The 20962-nt window shown below is 36.9% G+C and overlaps 2 protein-coding genes and 1 long non-coding RNA gene across 4 annotated transcripts; all 3 read right to left on the bottom strand.

Moving 5' to 3' along the window:
- Positions 1–1134: 1134 nt before the first annotated feature.
- LOC113097409 (uncharacterized) lies at positions 1135–4654 on the bottom strand. 2 transcript variants are annotated; one of them, XR_003288844.1, is made up of 3 exons: positions 2349–4654; positions 1687–2216; positions 1135–1609 (listed from the first exon to the last, which is right to left on the bottom strand). It is a non-coding gene; the product is annotated as an uncharacterized LOC113097409 (long non-coding RNA). The 2 variants fall into 2 exon arrangements; XR_003288845.1 differs by having other exon boundaries at positions 1687–2211.
- Positions 4655–5059: 405 nt separating this feature from the next.
- Positions 5060–8078, bottom strand: LOC113097408 (uncharacterized). The gene is made up of 5 exons (XM_026262648.1): positions 7327–8078; positions 6993–7222; positions 6652–6870; positions 6079–6467; positions 5060–5065 (listed from the first exon to the last, which is right to left on the bottom strand). The coding sequence occupies exons 1-5, from the start codon at positions 7488–7490 to the stop codon at positions 5060–5062; spliced, it is 1008 nt and encodes a 335-aa protein (XP_026118433.1). The 5' UTR covers positions 7491–8078.
- A 1919-nt stretch (positions 8079–9997) lies between these two features.
- Positions 9998–17389, bottom strand: LOC113097406 (uncharacterized). Its single transcript, XM_026262647.1, has 8 exons — positions 17350–17389; positions 16377–16513; positions 15385–15521; positions 12698–12791; positions 12275–12613; positions 11804–11987; positions 11592–11719; positions 9998–11440 (listed from the first exon to the last, which is right to left on the bottom strand). Exons 1-8 carry the CDS (start codon positions 17387–17389, stop codon positions 11123–11125), a joined length of 1377 nt encoding a protein of 458 aa, XP_026118432.1. The 3' UTR covers positions 9998–11122.
- Between the last annotated feature and the right edge of the window lie 3573 nt (positions 17390–20962).

Below are 20962 nucleotides of genomic sequence, written 5' to 3'. Positions count from 1 at the left end.
TACAAAGTAGGTGATTTCCCACATTTAAAATCTGTTGTTCCGGCCGTCCATATTTGTTTCTCAACAACATGTCAGAAGCTGATTCATTTGGAAAACACCTTTCACCTATAAATATTTAAGCCTGATTGAATAATGCTGCATTGCAATAGCCAATGGGCGTTTAATCACATGAATGCTGTAACTCCCCCAAAACGGGGCCAAACTTCACCAAACTCGGGTCAGAGTAAAACCTCCAGAAGGCCTACCGAACGCCGCGTGTCCCCCATCCATGACATCCCGGGGGCGGAGTTATGGCCCCCCACATTTTTGATGGTCAAATGGAAGGAAGACACCTAGCGATTTGAAACTGGGTGACTTGATAGCCCACGAAGGGCTCTCTCTGAAGCCACCTCCTCCAAGTCGATAGACCCCCGGGGGCCAGAGAAACGGACCCCCAAATGTAAAAATTACAAAAATATGACCGGCCATAACTCACTCAAAAAGAGGGGAAAAAACACAAAACTCTGGGCAATATTAGAACTTGGTTCTCTCTATCTGACGACACTGACCCCGGGGGTCCGAGTTACGGAGTTCCTGGGTGGTCGCATACGGTAGGCCCCTCGACCCTCTTGGGATCCCGCAAATTATAGCCCCGGGCCCGCCCGCTTCGCGGAGATATTAGCAAAAGAGTAGCATCCACCCCCTCACACCTACTCATCCATGCCGGCCAGGGTGCACCCTCCCCGGCTAGAGAAGGCAGCTCGAGGGGGGTGGAAGTCGGGTCATTTTTTGGATGAAATTTAGTGAAAACACTTGTACTGTACTCAGGGCACTCAGAGGAATCATTTTTTGTAAGTTTTATCCCATAATACTGTAGAATTTGTATATAAAAGTTGGATTTTCGTTAATGTCACCACATGTTCACCAAAATGACAAATAAAACTTTTCTTGGTTCACTTAACAGCTAATATTTCATTCCATTTCTAGTCTCATAAACTACAAATGTTACTATTTCCTTGATTATTTTCCCGTGTTTAAATTATTTTTTATTGTATACAATATATATTTACAATATTTTTCACATTTTATATATTGTAAAAGTAATATTTAATATTATGTTAAGTAATGAAACACCTTGACTAAATTTCAAATATTTATTGAATTTTTTTCCATTTTAAAGTCAAAGTCAAAATATATTTTGATAGCACTTTTAAAAGCAAGAGAGTTGCGTTGAAGTGCTGTACAACAAAGCACAATATGTAAAAAGCACAATAGGAAGCATGCATTATATGAAAAAAAGTAAAATATAAAAACATAAATAAACAATGAAACAGACTCAGAACAAACTGACATCAAAACCTTAAAGTGACATTAATTAAATGCCAGAGAAAACAAATAAGTTTTAAGATCAGACTTTAGAAGAGAACATTTTAAAATACAAAATCAAAACTTTTTGAAAATTGTAATAACTATTTACAAAAAATATATAATATAATAAAAATGAAACAGGCTATCAAAACAAGTAAAACAATAACCTTTTTTAGAAATTAAAATAATTCTCTTCAAATGCTATTAAAATTGTTAGTCTGCAAGTCCTCTGTGGGATAAGCATCCAGAAATCCGAGATCGTCTGTAAAACAAACCATCAGATCAGTCTACCATCAAACGGCAATTTTATAAGAAATATGATTATAATTTCATCCTCACTAATCAACTCCTCCATTTCTCCGTTCTGTTCAGGTGTTTCAGATGCTGCACTGGATGAAGCCAGTGGGGCAGACTCCTCAGCTGGTTGGGACCACACCTCCTGTAGTGCGGTGCCCAACACCTGAGAGAGAGCGTCCCCCACCTCCTGTGTTGGTGCAGCCACCCCTCGCTGGGTTGGATGTTGCCCTGATGGCGCGGTACACATTTGAAATTGTTCAGTCCACATCGCTTGGGGTGGGTAAGGCTCCACCAACAATCAAGGTTGGCCCCAGACCTGAGTGGGTGTGGGCCAGAACTGAAAAAGTCCCACAGGGGCCTCCGGCGGTTCTGGTTAGGGCTCTGGTCCATCCGGACGAGGGCCTTCTGCTCCAGAGGGTGGGGCTTCAGCATCTGTTGCAGACGGTTGGGCTACAGGCTCCTCCTCCTCCTCATCTAACTGTGTAGCCAGAGGGACCTCAGGGTTTGTACGGTGCAGGGCCTTCAGCTCCTGCACTGCCACCCTCCAGCTCAGGGTGTTGAGGGCCTCTATCCTTTTGGCCTTCTGCAAAAAGATGTTTAAGGTTAAAATACTTACACATGTAAAGCTATTTCTTATTTAATATTGTTCATTTAAATCATAACTGTTCAAAACTTGCAGGCAAGTCTTTGTGTGCTCTACGCACATGCCGGGCAGTATGGATGCACTTCTTGGAACATATTGGGCACACCTCATTTTTTAGAGGAAGCCTGGAATGGGACAGTTTTAACAAAATGGCACGTTCCTTCAAATTGAATACAAAATGAAAAGTTCACAGGTGCTGCCGGAGGTTTGAATAGTCGCTGTGGCAGATTGGACAAGTAATCATCTTGAATTATCTAGAAAACATAGGAAGATGTTGGTTTGAAGCCATAGAACTGTACAATTTGCATAAAGATTTCACTGTACAAATTGACTAGCTCTAGTGTATCTGCATGTATTAAGACAATTTCAATAAAACTGTATAAAAATATAGAAAAAAATGTTTTTTTAACTAATCTGATACACAATTGTTCATTAGATCTATCAAATAATTACAGACCCACTCATTCCCTCTTTAGAAGAAAAAATGTCAGTGACCAACCCAGGCACTTGGTTACTATAGCAATCTTGACACCAGATGAACTTTTATTAACTCAAAGTATCTAAAGAGAACATTCTCCTACATAGTTCTCTCTAAAATCAACATGAAGATCTCATAATGAATGAGAATGAATGAACATGGCAAAGTAACCTTATTTCATGGTATAACAATAACACAAAAAACATGCTCTCCTTACACAGGCATCTTACCATCTCTTTTAACAAGGCATAAGTCAGACAGACAAAATGTACTTACTTTCTAGAAGCTATTTCAAATGGAGACAACTTCAAGTAGCAGGTCACAAACAGAAACAGTGATGATCTTCAGAAGATACTCAAAAACAACTGTAAGGCTTTCAGGCCAAACAGGTTTCTTAACCTGACCTGACCCAGGTCAACCACCAATCAGGACACATCATCCAACAGCACAATTCACAGGTGCTAATGGTCCATTATGATGTAGTCATGGGAGAACATTTTTATATTTGTGTATGCATGTGTGTGTGTGTGTGGATGGGTACATAACAAATATAAGGCTTCAAATATTGAAACATTCTATTGTGAACCCTCTTCTTTCAACTAACAAATATTATATGTGTATAATAAACATGACGTGATAGAATACATAAACAGGCCATCTGAAACTTATTTGACATGGCTCACATAGGCTGTCAATTCAAAAAGTTACTTTTTGTGGTAATAATTCTTTAATAAATGCATTCAGTTCAGTTTCATGTCATAATACTGCAGAATATGCATAAAAATAAATGTTCACAGAAGCAGTATGAAGGTCCTGTTGAATGAATTAGAAATGAACATTTATTTATTTGAAAACATCCCGATATTAATTAGGCAAACATTTTGAAGCGGATTTCCTTCAGCACCACAAATGACACACCAACTCCGAGCACTTTGGTGAATCAGGTTCTGCAGTTTAATAATAAAAGACACAGGATCATCAAACACACATCCTCTCACCAACAGTTCTCTTCTCTTCAGTCACATGTAGAACTGCTTGTTATGAATAACATGTAAGTTATTCATCTCTTACACAAATATACATAAACAAAAATTATACAACAAAAAAATGAATTTAACATATACACACTCATTTACATTAACACTACACTTAACATGAGACATCTTCATTATAATACTCAATAAAAGACAATATTTAACCAGTTATGTGATCGTATAGTGATTTGTTGTTAACATATCTGCAGTTTAATAATAAAAGACACAGGATCATCAAACACACATCCTCTCACCAACAGTTCTCTCTGAGTGATGTGAGACAAATAGATTAATCCCTGTCCTCCATTAACACAATGACTGCAAATTCAGGGTCTCATTTGGTTAAATATATACACATTTTATGACTTAAATAAAAATCACACATTAAACTAAAATCAAATAGGCAACATAACATTTATACAGACTCGATTCACCAAAATTTTGTATTTTAAAATTATATTAAAAGAAAAAAACCCCGCACTTTCAATTAGCACGCGGACGGCAACACTAAACAAACACATTAAAACCGTTTGTCTCTTAAACTTGATAAATGTATCTCACTTTTCATAGAAAGTCAAACATCTTCACTCAATCCATCTTTTTAACACTTTTTACACTTATATTTTTAACCATTTTATCGTTTTTATAAATCGACATGCAGAGATGCAAAGAAACACAACTTACTCTCTTCAGTCACATGTAGAACTGAGAGAGTCAGACGCGACAGCGCCACTAAGTGACGTCACTCAAACTTAAACAGTTTACTTTTTGCAAAGTACATTTTTCCCTGTGCCATATAAAAAATAAAGAATGAAAATTAGATGGATTCATGTAAAATACATGAAATACAAAAAGAATTAAATTCCTTTTAAATTAAATCTCTTTCAAAATAAAAGACACTAAAGTTTGCTGGAACACAAAACTCAGAACATTACAATTTCATACTCTAAAGGCCTTCTATCTCCGAGTCGATAGATCCCAGGGGGCCGGAGATACTGACAACTAAAGGTAAAAAGTCCCCAAATTTGACAAGCTATAATATATGCAGTTTATTAAATATTCATTCAATGGGAATACATGGCAAGTGAGATATGTGATGATTTACCATTTATGAAATAGCCATCCCCACTTGCAGTTTATAATAGCCATTCAATTTTATTTAACTTGTTTTAATTAAATATGTGCTATATTGTAAATGACAACACCTGCACTGTACTCAGAACACTTAGAGGTATCCATTCATGTCATTTTTTTTTGTTATTAATTCTGTAGAATGTACATAAGAAAGAGCATTGGATTTTGCTTAATTTACCCGAATAGGGTGCCTGTCCACTCTTCCTGGTGCTTCTGTGTTGAGGTAAATAAAGAGTATTTCTCATAAATAGGGTTAATGTTATTTATGAAAACACCTGTACTGTACCCAGCACACTCAGAGGAGACCATTATTGTCAGTTACATATTGTTCGGGTTTAATAGACTTGTTAACAATTATTCCACTAATCTATTAGAGCCGTCCTATTGAGTACATTGCAGGTCGGTGAATTGACCTTTTACATTCTATTGTATGGTTCAGTTTTAATATAGTGGTGGATAAACATCACAATAGCCTATCATAGCCTTCCCATTAAATACATTGCAAGTGGGTCCATTTGCAGCTCAGTAAATAGTCTTCCAATATGAATAGTGTAATGCAAGATCCACATCTGTCCTGGCCCTCAGTATCTTCACAAAATCAGGAGTACACAAAGGAAATGCAAATATGCCTGGCCACTTCTTTTGTCCTTCTTAATGGCTAAACCCCAAAGCTACAAGGGTCTATCTCCCTTTAGCTTTAAGAGGTGTATTTATGCATTATGTTATTGGTGAAATGAACCAAAATGCTAGTGCAAGATAGGCGTTTGAGTATTGAGACAGTAAAGAATAAAAATAACCATGTTGGCTGTGGAGTGAACTTATTTTTAATGTTTAAAATCAAGTAATGTCCTCACATAACCTCAAGTTTAGAAGATATTGACACTTAAATTTTGCTTTGTAACAAAAAACGAGTTCCTGGGTTTGCGAGTTTGCTTTAAATGTAAAGTTTAAATTATGTTAATTGTTGAATCATAAAATTAACACAAAGAACTCATTAATGAGAATGAATAAACTTGGGATATGTATCTTTATTTTACAGTCACACAATAAAACACAATTTACATATGTATAAAATAAGAGCAGGTCCATTTCACATGTAGACAGAAGTGAGTGTGGCCACAGTTTGATGGTATATTTTGCCAAACTTTGGACCTGGACTGGCTGGATGAGTAGGCCCTCTCCTCTGAAAGACAAATTTGAGCTGTGTGTCCACACTGATGTCCTGCAGTGCCTTGAAGAGGACAACATCTTTTTCCTCTCCATTCATCTTCAACACAGTGAAGGGGCTTCAGGTTGGGCATCTTGGAAGAATGATTGATCCTCCTGCCAAATGTGTCTGCGTCTGGGTGGCATTCGCAAGGGAATGTCTGAGCATCAATGCACAGTTCTCTTTGGCCAGCTTTAAAGAAGAAGAGGTACCCAGCCTCATCATGAATGTCCTGCATCATGGCTCTACCTGCAGCAGCCGTTATTACCTTTCCGTGGTAATCGCAAACTATGTCGCCTTTAGAAAACCGCTGGGTTGCAACCACACCTGTGACCAAGAGAACATACAATTTTGAGTGAAATCAAAATGGCAAGTAATTAACTTTGCTTCATCTCATAGTTGCTAAAACATACAATTAATTGATTGTATTTTCTGCCTTACAAGAATAAAAAATAAAAAATAAAAAAGATTTGCAGACAAAAATTATTTACCAAGTCAAGGATTTACTAACCTAGACCTAGCTGGGGACCAAAGTCCTTAATGGCAATGCCTTTCCAGGTCTGCTGAGAGACACATTTGATTATTGTTTCATCTGTCTCAATTAATAGCTTTGGAGCTGGTTTCCACAACCGCTCAATCTCTTTAGGCTTCGGGTAGTTGCTCTTCCACCCCTCCTGCACAATCAGCTTTGACACCCTTGCAGCTGAAGGCTTGCGGTGTGTGAAGTGTGCTGAAAGAGAGAATGACACAACCTACATTACTTAGTGCGAGTCACTCTTCACATTAAATGAATGGTCTGATTTGAATGGTGTATTGACTGTCAGTGCAGTATTCATGGATTTGGCTACTTACACAGCAGATATTCCTCTCTCTTGGCATACTGGGAGTTTCTCCACTTGTCAAAAAAGATGCGGTCTCCAGGAAACCCTTCGCTGATCCGCTGTTTTTTTTTTTTTGGTGGCTGACTGTCCAGAGAGACAGGAAATCTGCCCACAAAAGCAGAGAAGTCTTTAGTTGGAGCGCTGCACTCCTTGCTGGTTGTGGGAGAGTTTGGTCCAGAGGTCTCATCGTCTGATGTACAGCTGCAAAAGAAAGGAAAATTAGGTTAAAAAATTAACTTACAAAATCAGTACTACATAATCATGTGTACAAGTCATCTGTGACCCTTCTGCATGAAGAGACCTACCCTGTCATGGTGTCCAGCAGCACAGCTGTGTCCACAACAAACTGAGGCTCTAGATTTCTTTGTTGTTGGACCAAACCCAGAGCTCTGTGCCAGATAGTGATTAATGGCCTCCTTTTGTTGTACTGGGAGCATTTGTGCAGCGGCCTCTGCAGCCTTCCGTGCATCACGACTATTTGATGTGGGTAGCTTATACCTGCAGAAAGAAATTAAATGTTATTTATGATAATCACTGTGACTGATAAGATATAGGAGGCCTATGTGGGCCAATACATTTCATGGAGCCGATGCATGTGTGACCGGGGAATTTGATTGACCACCAGAAACACTTTTAGCGGGTTCACTTACTTTGTAGTTTATTCATTTAGTATTTTCAAAAGAATTATATGTTCTGAAATGTTTAACAAGAGTGTACAAGAAACCGTTCCGGCTCACTGCTTCCACAAAATAGACCGGAAACAAAGAAAAAGAGTTAAATATCTATTTTTGAAAATAGACGAAACAACAACAAAAAAACAGAGAAGGATACAAAGAGCTGGGAATAAAATGTAAATCTCACAGCTCTATATTTCTCAGTGTATAATTATTCCTAATGTTCTACAGATTGTTTCACAGTCCAACTGCTATAAGCAGAAACAAACTCTTAACCATCGCAAACACGGCCCAACAAAAATACAAAATAATGAAATACTAAAGGAATTCCACAACAACAAAATGTTGTGAGACGCTACAGAGAAACTACCACACTAAAATCACATGCGGTATTACACGGTACTGCGAGGCACTCTTGATCTTCCGCCACATGCAGTGCCCAGGAGCTGTGGAAGGATTGACGGTAAATTAATCTATTTTGGCAAGATATCAGATTAGATTGGAGTAGATTCAACTTTATTGTTATTATGCAGAGTACAAGTACAGAGCTAATGAAATGCAGTTAGCATAAATAGGAGTGCAATGTAGGGATTCTATGTACATTATGAACAGAGTAATGTAGGATTATAAACACATTATGAACAGCAGCAACGTGAGAACAGTGGTAATATACAGTTGGATGAGTGTGCAAAAGTATTGTTAACCCATGCATTCTATGCAAAATAACAGTAATGCAATGATATTTTTATAGAAATAGTGTACTGTGCTTTGTACAGTAACAACTTTACACATATGCTGTAATAGTTTGACATGGATGCATTAGTAAATGTGATTATTTCAATATTTCCCAGGATGCAGAGTGGGTGGACAGGAAGCAGGGTTGTAATTGGCATCAGCAGACAACAAAAAATTTCAATGAAGCAGATTGCAACATTTGCCTTGACACGTAGAGAGGAAGCTGTAAGTCCAATCTTTACATATCTTATTAGACCAATCTTCTGACTACAGTATGATACAATACATGTGCTGTTTTAATGTGATGCATAATTTAGTTTTTCCAGTATTTGAATAATTTTTTTTTACTTTAAATTAAAATCTTAAACTTTCACTGTCTATAACAGTCTGTTTTATTTCCACAGTGGTTTCAGTTGTACTTTAAGCAGATAAGGCCTGAAAAAATTCGGCCTGAAAATGTCTGCAACAAATTTTTCCTGTCATCGACTGGCGAGGCTGTTCCAAATGCCTCAGAAGACATGTGTAACCGAGTGGTAAAAAGTATAGTAATTTATTTCTCCCTTTGCATCGTTAAACTTATTTTATTTTTATTTTCTGTTTTCTTTAAATTACCAAGTCAGAAGAAACAGTTAATATCTGCATTTTTCCTTGAGTCGTCAGTAGGTGGTGCTGTTTGCATTATGCATGGGACATGCGCATGTGCTGTTTTCAGACCTTTTTGGGTGATGTGCAGGGAGCAACGTTGGGGAGATGTGCACTCTCTGTAATCAGTGACATATTTAAGACCATCCAAGGGTAAATTATAGTATTTCTTTCTAATCTTCCTCTTAAATATAATTTCTGGATATATATTTTGTTGTGTGGTTTCTAAGGATGTCATGTCAATAAAGTTGTATTGTGTACGATGGTATGACGTCACACCATGCAGTGTAGGCCTGTTCAACTGTGGCTTTACACATGTTTTACATTGTGCAAATGTTCCATGTGTTGATGTTTTATCTGATTATTTACAGTACAGCATTTTGTTGAGGATTTCAACCCTCATAAAGTGAATGTGAAGGGGTAAAATAGGAACTCATCATGTTGTGAGTGTTATCTTTTTATTTTTCACAAATTATATGTAAGTGGGTAATATTTCCATGTTCTTATTATGCTTTGTTTCTTTTGTATAGTATTCCCACTGCCGTATTGTACACAGTAAAATAAGCAGTGTCAATTTAACACTTAAAGTGTTAATTTTAACACTACTAAAGATCATATATGGTCCCAATCTGTCCAGAGTTAAATGTACACTGTTTGTAGTGTTGAATTTACAGTGTTAAAATTGCACCTTATAGTGCTGAAAAATAACACTGAGAGTGTAGATTGTTACACTTACTATTGTTATTAAAGTTTTACACTGGGGTCATTTAACACCTTTTGATGTTGTTGTTATTCCTATGGATTAGTCAAAGTGTTATCAAGAAAGTATTCCTTTTAGTGCAAAATTTATTTTTACTTTGTTCTATGGTGTCAATGTACATTATCAAATCTAAAATCAAGAGTCTTCAGACAGATATAACAACTAATTTTTATTTAAAAACTGGGCAAAGTGGCTACTTTAAAACAACATTCAACAGTTGGGTCAAATTCATGAGGGGTTGCACAGAAATACAAAATGGATAAAACAAACTCATTAACTTCACAGAGACATGAACAAGTGACAGCTAAATTTGAATAAGATTACAGTAGGGTACAACAAAACAAAAGAAATTATCAGACCCATAGGACATCTGCACATCAAAAGGTTTGTAATAAGTGAGTTCACTGACAGTAAACACTTTCAGAGATGCGCTGGGTCTGTGATCAATTCTGTAGGCAAAAAGATGTTCATCAAAACAAACAGTTTTGAGCTGCGATGTAACCAGTAACACGCATTCATTTCTGACAATAATATCCCTGATTTTATTAAAACACTGGCAAATCAAGGTCTACCTGACCACAAATAACTAAGGTAGAACGATATTCAGTCCCATTATACTTCACCCATTTCACTGAGAGAACATTTGTTTCTGTAGGAATGTTCAACTTAGATGCAATCTGAACACTTTCATTCAAGTCACTGACACACACATTCTTTCCTGGTCCAAGTACAATTCTGTCATGGTTAAAGGCTTCCCAGTTATATGCCATGAAATTCTGATGTTTTTTGGCAAGCATCTTAGTTATGTTCTTGAAACATTTTGGTTGAGTCTTGAAGAAACTGTGTTTGGACTCGTATCGCATTGACCACATGTGAACAATAGGCCCAATATTTCGTATACACCGAGGGTAGTGACACATTAAATGATGTTTAGGCAGCAGATTCTTTCCTGGGAATAAGCACTTGAACAGCCTGTGATGCTCAGTAATTAAGTGTTTCAAATAAACAGTAAGTCCTTCAGTTAAAATGGGAGAAAATACAATGTTCACTATTTGTAGTAAAAGTAGTAGTAATTGCCAGTATTTATCGTCTTGGGGCACAATGTCACCAAATATCAGCGGCACATTTCGAAGTAGACACCAACACTGTATTGCATATATGCCCAAATCATTGCTCTCGTCATCCAGTTTTACAGAAGGAGGCCGATTTCTCCTCTCCATGTACAAGAACATTTGTGTTTTTCAGACAACAAAAACAAACAAAACAAATCATTTTTCCCAGCAATCAAATCTAACGCAGGAATCTAGCTCTGAGTTCAGCAACTCTTGGGCACTCTTTGACTTTGCCAATGTCAATCTGAAAAACTGTTGTTTGTACAAAGGTGTACATGTTGTGCAGGACTTTGCTGTAAGATGCACCAAACACAAAGTGTGCTTTGAAAAGTTCATCAAAGGCACTGAGACCACTCACTGATTTGCACGGTATGGCTTTCTTGTCGAGAATGATGTAGTATACATGAATGCTGTTCTTCTTTGGACCCATGGCAAGCAGGTATGGCTGTGTGCTTTCTTCAATTGAGTCCAGGTGCTCTTGTATGTTAGTACCGGCCTAAAGATAAAAAAAAATAAAAAAATAAAAAATATTAATTAAATCAGCTCTCCAATTGACTCTCTCTACATTAATTTTTCACAATACAAATAGCCCAACAGACACTGATTTTCGGCAGACTACAGGAAATGACAGTAAAGACCAAATTTACCTTTTTGAAGATGACGAGGTGTTTTTCTGCTTGAGATGCGGACATCTTTCCAGGTCTCTTTCTGCCTTGTGGTGAAGGTGGGATCAAATGAAGTAAAAGAAGAATAGAAGCAATGTCACTGTTCCATCCTGAAAAAATAAAATAAATGACATCAGAAAAAAAAATACATGGAGAAGTCTAAACAATCTTATACTGAACTCTGACAGTCTAAACTGCATCCCCCATTTCATTCTCCTTCACAGTCATTTCGGCACAGTCAATCAAGTCCTGAAGAGCTTGGGAGGAGTTAAGACTTTTGCTTTGCTGAATAACTTTGTGCATGAATGTAGTTGGCCACCTTTCTAAAAGCTTAGAAGTCGTCTTTTCACCAAAGAGCAAAACAAAATCCTGTTCAATCTGCAAAAACATCATAAACATTCATTAATACAAACACAATAAAAATGTTTCAAACAACTTTACAGCTCAAATAACGTGTTTTAACAGAAGAATTCATAAAGCTCAAAAATGTGTGACTATGCACATACATTGTAGTTTTATATTTCTTTGTAAATGGTAATGAACTAAATTCCACAAATGTTGTCAATTGAGCTGAACTTGCATTATACCTATAATATTTGTTTTACCCCAACCCAATGACCGGGTTAAAGAAATTCTCTTATCACCACATAGACATGTTCTCTCACCAGGCCTTGAACATCCAAGAAGCGTGGAAATTCCGTCAACACAACAGTGCTTCTGTTTGGGTCTTGAATCATCTTGTGACGGTACTGAAATGTCTCCTTCATTTTGATCTTGATGGTGTCCACTTCTGAGGTGTGTTTCATTAGAGAAACTGCTTCTCTACACTGTTCTTCAGTGAGAATAACATCTGTGCTGGATGCAGCCTCTCTTTCCGAAGTTGGGCCACCACTGAAAGACTGTGAGGAACGTCTACAGTTCTCTGATGACGCACTGTTCCTCTGAATGTTCTTTATTTTCCAAGTCAGGTAACCTTGTCCACTTTGAGGGTCATAATAATGTTCCTTTAAAAACAAACACATCTTAATAAATACAAAGGTGACCAACTACCCCATAACTAGATTTTCACAAAAATTATTTGCACTTACATATCCATTCTTTGTGTAGGGATCACAAAGATATGGAAACAGGGCAACGATTCCTTGGGCATACATTTCCCTAATATTTCTGGGTGGAGATGTGCTGTCAAAATAAAACAATGAAATTTAAGTATGTCTGCAAGTATGTCTGTTAATTAGTGACCCTAGTATTCTGCTATGGTATTGAGAATTGAGAAATTTTTAAATAAATCAGTCATATAAAGTTTTGGTCAACTGGCCCACTCATAATCGTGTTAAGTAATATTGAGATTACAATATTGGGCAAAATAATTGTGATGATTTTTGCCATAATCAAGCCGCCCTAGTTAATGTTCAGTTTCTTACACAGACTGATTTTTCAACTTCATAAGACCTCAGTGTATCATCATGAGCCATGGGTATTAATTTAGTGTAACCTGATATGATTTTTTTGACTCTCAAAGGAATGCTAAGCATTGACTTGCATTATCTAAACCTCCAAGGACCACAGTATCTGCTAAAAATATTCTTTATTGTTTTTCTATATATAAAAAAAAAAAAAAACACCTACATCTTGGCATGAATATAAGGATGTAGGGCTGTTTTTTTTTTTTTTTTTTTACTTATCCAATTTAAAAAATCTGCATTTGAATTTTAGGTGTGCGTCAGGCAGCCTTATCAGTGGCGCACGCGATGTAACGACGAAGTGTCATTGCATTTTAATGCTTTTGTTAGCCTATCCAGTTGAACCCACTAGATGCGGTGCTGCTACGTTGTTCATTCAAAATATTGCGGAAAAAGAGAACAATCGATGCTGGGAAGATGTTATGTATGTCAAAACTGAAGCCGTTCACACAAAACATTTATCGCATTTTCTAGAGGGACATATATCAATGTTGCACTCGCCTCTCACACAAGATAGCCGCATGTAAAGCTATGTCAAATATATGCAAGTTCAACTTTTAAAAAACATGTCTCAAGACTATATAGCAGTTTTCCCCACCCCACTGCATATCAAGTTTTTACACGAAGAAAGTATTCTTTTTGATTGGTTTTTGGTCCTTTGTATTAAACTATACATACATGCATGATGCTGTTTTGTTTCTAATTGTTTAAGCAAGCTTATTAATTATATATGGTTTATAAACATTTTAAACATTATGCAATTTTTTCAAAGATAGTCCTTTTATTTTATTATGCTTTGAAGAAATGATAGGCATAATATTTTGCTCGATGCGCCTTCTTGTGGCCTCAGGAGAGAAGCCAAAAGCTTTTTTTCCCATAACTGAAATTATGCCTTTTAAATTCTAACATAATTAGAATATTGATAATATTTAAGTAAAAATTTTTAATTTAGTTTTTCAGCCATTTTGAAAGCTCAATAAGGATGAGTAAATTCACTTTCATTTGGTGTAAACTTTCACTTTAATTGATCAAATGTAGTAATTTGAATTATTGTTTTATTGCTCTAAATGTGACTTGGATTACTCAAGGGTTAGCTCACCCAAAAATTAAAATTCTATCATTAATTACTCACCTTCATGCCATTCCAAACCCACAAGACCATTGTTCATCTTCGAAACACAAAGTAAGATATTTTTTATGAATTCCAAGAGCTTTCTGACCCTGCATAGACAGCAAGGGTCCTACCACAGTCAAGGCCCAGAAATGTAGTAAAGATATTGTTAAAATGGTCCATGTAACATCAGTGGTTTAACCGTAATTTTATGAAGCTATGAAATACTTTTTGTGCACAAAGAAAACAAAAATAATGACTTTATTTATGCCTTAACAATGTCCTTACTAGGTTTCAGTGTCTGGGAAAATTTAAGTTGCATTGCTCTCTATGCAGGGTCAGAAAGCTCTCGGATTTAATTCAAAAATATCTTAATTTGTGTTCCGAAGATGAACAAAGGTCTTAAGGGTTTTGAACGACATGAGGGTGAGTAACTAATGACCGAATTTAAATTTTTGGGTGAAATAACCCTTTAAGAAGCTGACAGATCAGGGCCCGTATTCACAAAACATTTAATCTTACCACTAAGAGTTCACCTAAACTGCAGTAAAAGTTTTTAGCTAATAGTTTTCTCTTAAAACCTATTAGGACAAACTTTTAATTAGGAATACAGAGAAGTCTTAAGCTCAGAGAAAGGGCGGGGTTGACCTTGTTGCTGTGGATGTCAGCATGCTTACTAACTATGCACACAGTGATTGGCTGATAGTCTCTGTCAGAGAACATGATGCCATATTCAAATAAAGATTTAAAAATAAAAATGTTAATTGCCACATTCAAATAAAGATTTTAAAATGCAAGTGTCATATGTTCAGCTAACGGCCTCTTAAACAAGTAGTGAATATGCATATAAACAGCCTTTTAATAAACAGAGTAGAATAATCATGGCTGATAGTAATACATGCAAATGTAAAAGAAAACCAAACTGGACACAAGCAGAGCTGTTACTTCTTGCCCAGCAGGTTAATGAAAACAAGGATATAATCATAAAATATGATAAAATGCTTTGTGAAATACTCTTAGAGCAAAAATTTAGGAGTCCTAAATTTAGGACTGACACACCCATTCTTTTTAAGATTTTCTTCTAAATTGGTGAGTTATGAGCTACATTAAGCCTTAATATGTTTTGTGAATATGGGCCCAGATCTTCTAAAATTGTCATTTGTGTTCTGTGGGAGAATCTTTTGGGACGGCATCAGATTACCTGTGTTTTTCAGTCATATCTGCAGTAGGAATCTTGATCATCTTTCTCCTGGTGCTGTCAGTCAAGCTTTTGGTTTTGTTGTATTCCCTGATGATTGCGTCTCCACCAGGTTTAGTCTGCAGGATTTTTTGGACCAACTGCAAAGTGTTACGTAATACAATCATTAACAAACCATATCCCTCTCAAGAACCATTCTGAAATAATCCATGTGACTCCAGGAACGTGACAGGAATGTATTTTGTGTGCAAAAACAAACAAATGACTTTATTAAATTTCTTCACTCCTAAATCAATCCGTAAACAGTGTGCTTCCAGGATGGGGTTCTTCTGTGCTTCAGGTTCTGTCCTGCTTTAGGCTCTTTTAAATAGATGTTAGTTTACCATTTCAACGTGGACTTTTTACAGATTGATGATGAAATTGTTGAATGAAGTCATTATTTTTGTTTTTTTAGCTCAAAAAAATAAAAATAAAAATCCCATTCCCATAACCATAAATTTAAGGTTGAACCACTGGAGACCCATGAATTATTTCAAGGATGTTTTTACTATATTTCTAGGCCTTGAACATTGCAGCTGCATCAGTTGTCAATAGAGGGAAAGATTTCCTTACTAATATATTAATTTGTGTTCCAAAACTGAATGAGAGTCTTACGTGTTTGGAACAACACGAGGGTGAGTAATTTATGACAGAATTTTCATTTTTGGGTGAACTAACCCTTTAATACCCTGCAAGTTATGTGTTCTTTAAAGCAGCAAAACATTCACCATGAAATCAAAAGCAGTCACAAAAGACATATATAATTGACAAGATTTAAACAGCAATGTGTCTTGGCTTACTAGTTGTGACTATCATCCAAGTCATGTTGATGCCAGGTGTGAAAAGGGCCAGAGATTGTGTAGTCAGTTGTCACACAGTTACATTTCTTGTTTTTCATAGTCAGGTTTAAAATTTGTACTGTAGAATAATATACAATGCAAAAATCACAGACTCACAATTCTGGCTTCGTCTTCAACCCTCTGTTGCTTTCTTGAAGGACTTCCATCACTTAGAAGACTGGTGTCATCAGATTCATAGTTTGCATTCTGCAATGAGCTTTCTTCACTTGTCACAGAAGGGACCTGGGCCAAATCTATTGAAAAATAATTTTCATCAAATGACTGTTAAAATAAAGCTCTTTCTGATTCTGAAAACAACCACAAAATTTAGGTGATAGCCCTGCTGTCTTGCCGCCGTTATGACAAAATTACATACACAATATTAAGTGCGAAGGACATGCAGAGCACAAAGGGCATTATACAATTCACACGTTAGTATTGGAAGACTGAAAAGTGTTTTTATATACGCTCTATTTTAAGTTTTTATTTAATTTATTTGGTGACATAAGGCAACCCGCCTGCATGGTTATGACAATTTTTTATTCCGTTTAACAAGTCCTCACCTCAATGCATCGGCTGCATTTTTTTAATGGTGGAATTAGGAGCCGTTTCTCAATATGCATTCTTGTCTGTACTTGCATTCTTGTGGACTTGTGAAATGTCATCAGTTGTTGCCCAAGTACTGTTATAATTCAAAGTTCACATCTAGCCAAGTACAGTTCAAATCCCCGGATGTGTTATTGTTCTTGGGATGTTTCCCCTTTTATCAAGGATGCATCAAAATGTGACTTGTGTGAACTTGAGGGAGCAGGTAACCCACAATGCATTTTGCAACAACCAGCGAGCGTTAATGGCAGAGGACAAAACCCGCATAATTTTCAAAACATTACTATTATTGTTTCATGAAATGTACATTTAAGGGTTTTTCAGGCGGGAACGTAGGCTAGTTGTTTAAAACTCAAATCTGCAGTTTATTTATAAAGATGGTGCATATTTGAAAATTTGCTTCGCCTATTTCCAGGTGATCACCGGGCACTCAGTGCTCATATATACCGCCGAGTGCAGTCTCACCTCAGCTTGTCCTTCTGACCTTTGCCACTAGCTTGGATGTGTCTGTAGTAGTTAAACATGAAATATCATTTGTTTTAGCTGTATCTAACAGACAATCTTCATAAATCTATTATTTGTTCCTGGTCATATCGTTTGGGCGGAACACAAATTTTAGTTTATATTAACTTTTATATTACAGCGCTGATGTAGCATACATTTGCCTGAATTGTTTGCTTTTGTCTTTATTTCCTATTATATAAGCCTCTTATATTTCATACTTATACTTTTATACATATTTAATGGCTATTATTTTTTCATTAAAACTGACATAACCAAAAGAGGCATCGTAGTCATACATTAATACATACAGTAAAGATAATCAGAGTGTGTGTATATATATATTTTAGCTCATATATTTTATATTTTATATGTGGTTGTGTTTTATATTTCATTTTGTTATAAGTATACATACAGTGAGTGAAGATAATCTAAATATATCTGCCTTACCTGAACTACATTTTTGTGGCTATTATTGTTTAAATGAAAACGAAGAAGCAGTGGTGTTTGATATCATATTTCATCTTATTGTAAATACAGTAAGGATAAACGGAGTAGCTAAGGCGAGCTGAGTGACGTTATCAAGTACGCAGCTGTTCCTTTTACAGGCCTTGCGTCCTCCCGTTCTAAGGAGTTTGCACTCCCGAGTCGATCTTGCCAAGTCCGAACTTTGCGTTCTTGGTATTGAGAAACGGCCAGGGTGTGACTCGATAAATGCGTAAACCGTCGCATTAACGCGTTTTCAGTAATGTACATTCATTAGCAAAAGGAGTTTCACACTTATTGGTTTAGCAATAAAAACGGGTTTAAACGTTACTTGTCGTTTGATATTTGCCAATTTAGGGACGTTTCTAAAATTACACACAACGTTTCTAACTTAAATAGCCTTTGAAGATAACGACTTAAACTCATAAAACCAACTTTAAAACTGTTCATATAGGTGTCAAATTTGATGCGCATCTTTTATATTTTTAATATTTAGAAAAAGTATGGTCAAATCGTGTGTAAAGGGCCATTTGTTTTAATACTGAAAGGGCTCAAACAACATTATTTAAAGCTCAATAGCCTTTACAGTCACACACACACACACAAAGATAAATTACCGTGTGACGAGTTTTCGAATCGAAGAATAAAAACGCCTAAATTTGGCTGCTTTATAACCTCCTCGAAAACATCCTCATCAACTTCTGTGTTAGACGAATCGTAGAGCCTGGTCTCTGCGCGTTTGGAGGCGGGCATTCCGAATTTCACAAAGGCTGTGAACAAACCAAAACGAGTTTCAGTTTAAAATTAAAAATTCTTAAAGTCAATAGCAGCTACAAACACAACTCATTTTACAAGTAAATTAACAAGTTAACGTTACCTTCATCCAGAAAATCAGAGAGTTTCAGGTCGGCGCCAGAAACTTTAACAAACTTTTGTTCATGGTTGAACTTCACTTTAATGAGCATCCTTAATCCTAAAAGAAACATCAGCAGAACAGTTATTTCTAAACGTATTCGACATAATGTGTATTTTTTTATTTAAATAATGTTAACACAAGAAAAACGCAGAAACAGACTTGCCTTCTCCTTTGCGTGCAGACAAAATGGCGTAATTGCCCCACAAGGCAGTCGTCGAGGGTGGAGTCAAGACAATTTGGCGCGTCTTTTTGCACTTTTAGTGTAAAAATAAAATCACATAATGTTGCACCCTGCAACTACAAAGACAGGGTGTACTCATCAACACTGTAGATTGTTAATTCAACTTTTTGGGAGTTATTAACATTAAACACTGCATTTTTTACACTGGTAATTTTACTGTGTAGCGGTAAAGTGTCTTGTCAGCATTTGATACTGCACTGCCCTTCTGTAGGTTTCCACAGATCCTGATGAAATCTGCCTTTGCAGCTTTCAAAATATCTGGGTAAACATTTTTATGGCTGGGAGTGGACACAGCAGTGGAATCTGCAGTTTCTAGGTCCAGTTCGGGCTCATCAGGCTGGTTCTGGATGAAGAAACCTCGACTGAGAAGCTCCTTCACCATGCTGAGGCGAGAGTGTCTTTCAGGCAGGATCTCACATAGCTGGTGATAATCCCAGGTTCTGCCTGTGCACACCCACTCAGTGTTGGATGCCTTGGCCTTCTGCAGTGCTATTTTTCATACAAACCCTGGCCAAGTGAACAGAAAGCTTATCCTGAGGCTTGTAGCACCGCAAGCAGTGCACAATTCTGCGATCAGCAGACCTTCAAGAAATAGACAAAATGTTTCAACAAAAACACACAGTAAAAAAGAAAAAGAAAAACACACACAGTGGATGACTCTGTGTCTCAGAATATGTTTGCTCTTTTTCCAGAGGCACTGTGTCCTCACACAGAAAGTTGTGAATCCCACACCCCATTTCACAGCTACCAGTGTGGGCAAACAAAGCCTGAAAACAAGTCTGGAAAAATACTGAAGCACTGGCATGGAGTCATCCACTGTTCATCTATTTCTTACAGTCACACAATAACAGACAAAACCCATACTCTACTTACACAAAACTCTAACCATCTATTTTAACAGGCATAATGCAGACAGACTAAATATACTTACTTTTTAGAAGCCATTTCAAACGAAGAAAGAAGCAAGTAGCAGGTCACAAACCGCAACTGTAGGTGGTTTTCAGAAAATACTGAAAAACAACTGTAAGTCTTTCAGGCCAAACAGGTTTCTTAACCTGACCTGACCCAGGTCAACAACCATTTAGGACACAGCATGGACAGTGTTTCTCTACTGGACAGTGTTTCTCTACTTCCTGTTGACCTTCTGTAGCTAATCATATCTCCGTGTAGCTGTTTTTATTTTATATTTTTCTCTATAATCTTTCTTACTATCACTGTCTGTTTGTTTGTTTGTTTTTTTTAAGTTGTAAAATATAACTTAATTCACACCATATTTCTGATATTATCGATCAGATTAACTTTGATCGTTCACTCTTCCGTGACTGCAGTACACCTGCAAAGCGTTAGCACTCGTTAGCTTGTCATTAGCGTTTTCTTTTCTCCTCTCCTCTCTCTCGCTCCAGTTTTTCACAAGTTCATCAAACAACCGCAGTAAGAATATTTCATCAAGCATGGTGAGTAATGGCTTCTCCTGCTATTGTTATTTGCACCTCTTGCCACATGTACAGTTTATCTATCTCTGTCGCTGATGAGGGATTCACATGTGATAAATGCAGGGAAATAGTTAGGCTGACAGAGAAGATTTCAGAATTAGAGACACGCATCCAAACTTTAATTGAGGACAGTAAGAATGTTAGGGCTCTAGATACGGCTTTGGATGCGTCTAGCTCAGGGATTCCTGTACATTGTCCGGTTCCAGCAACAGAGCCCCTGCAGCAGGGCAACTGGGTGACGGTGAGGCAGCGTAGTCGTGGGTCAAAACACCGCTCTTCTGTTCCGATCAAAACATTAAACAGGTTCTCCCCACTCAGTGATGCACCGACTGAGAAACCTGATGAAAGTGCTCTAGTTATTGGTGATTCTATTGTACGGAACGTGAATATAGAGACACCAGCCACCATAGACAAATGTTTACCGGGAGCCAGAGCGCCTGACATCTTGGCAAATTTAAAA

The sequence above is a fragment of the Carassius auratus genome, unplaced genomic scaffold (genome assembly GCF_003368295.1).
Source record: "Carassius auratus strain Wakin unplaced genomic scaffold, ASM336829v1 scaf_tig00216259, whole genome shotgun sequence".
NCBI classification, from domain to species: domain Eukaryota; kingdom Metazoa; phylum Chordata; class Actinopteri; order Cypriniformes; family Cyprinidae; genus Carassius; species Carassius auratus.
Note: the sequence above shows the minus strand (reverse complement) of the source record. Positions and strands in the feature narration are given on the sequence as shown.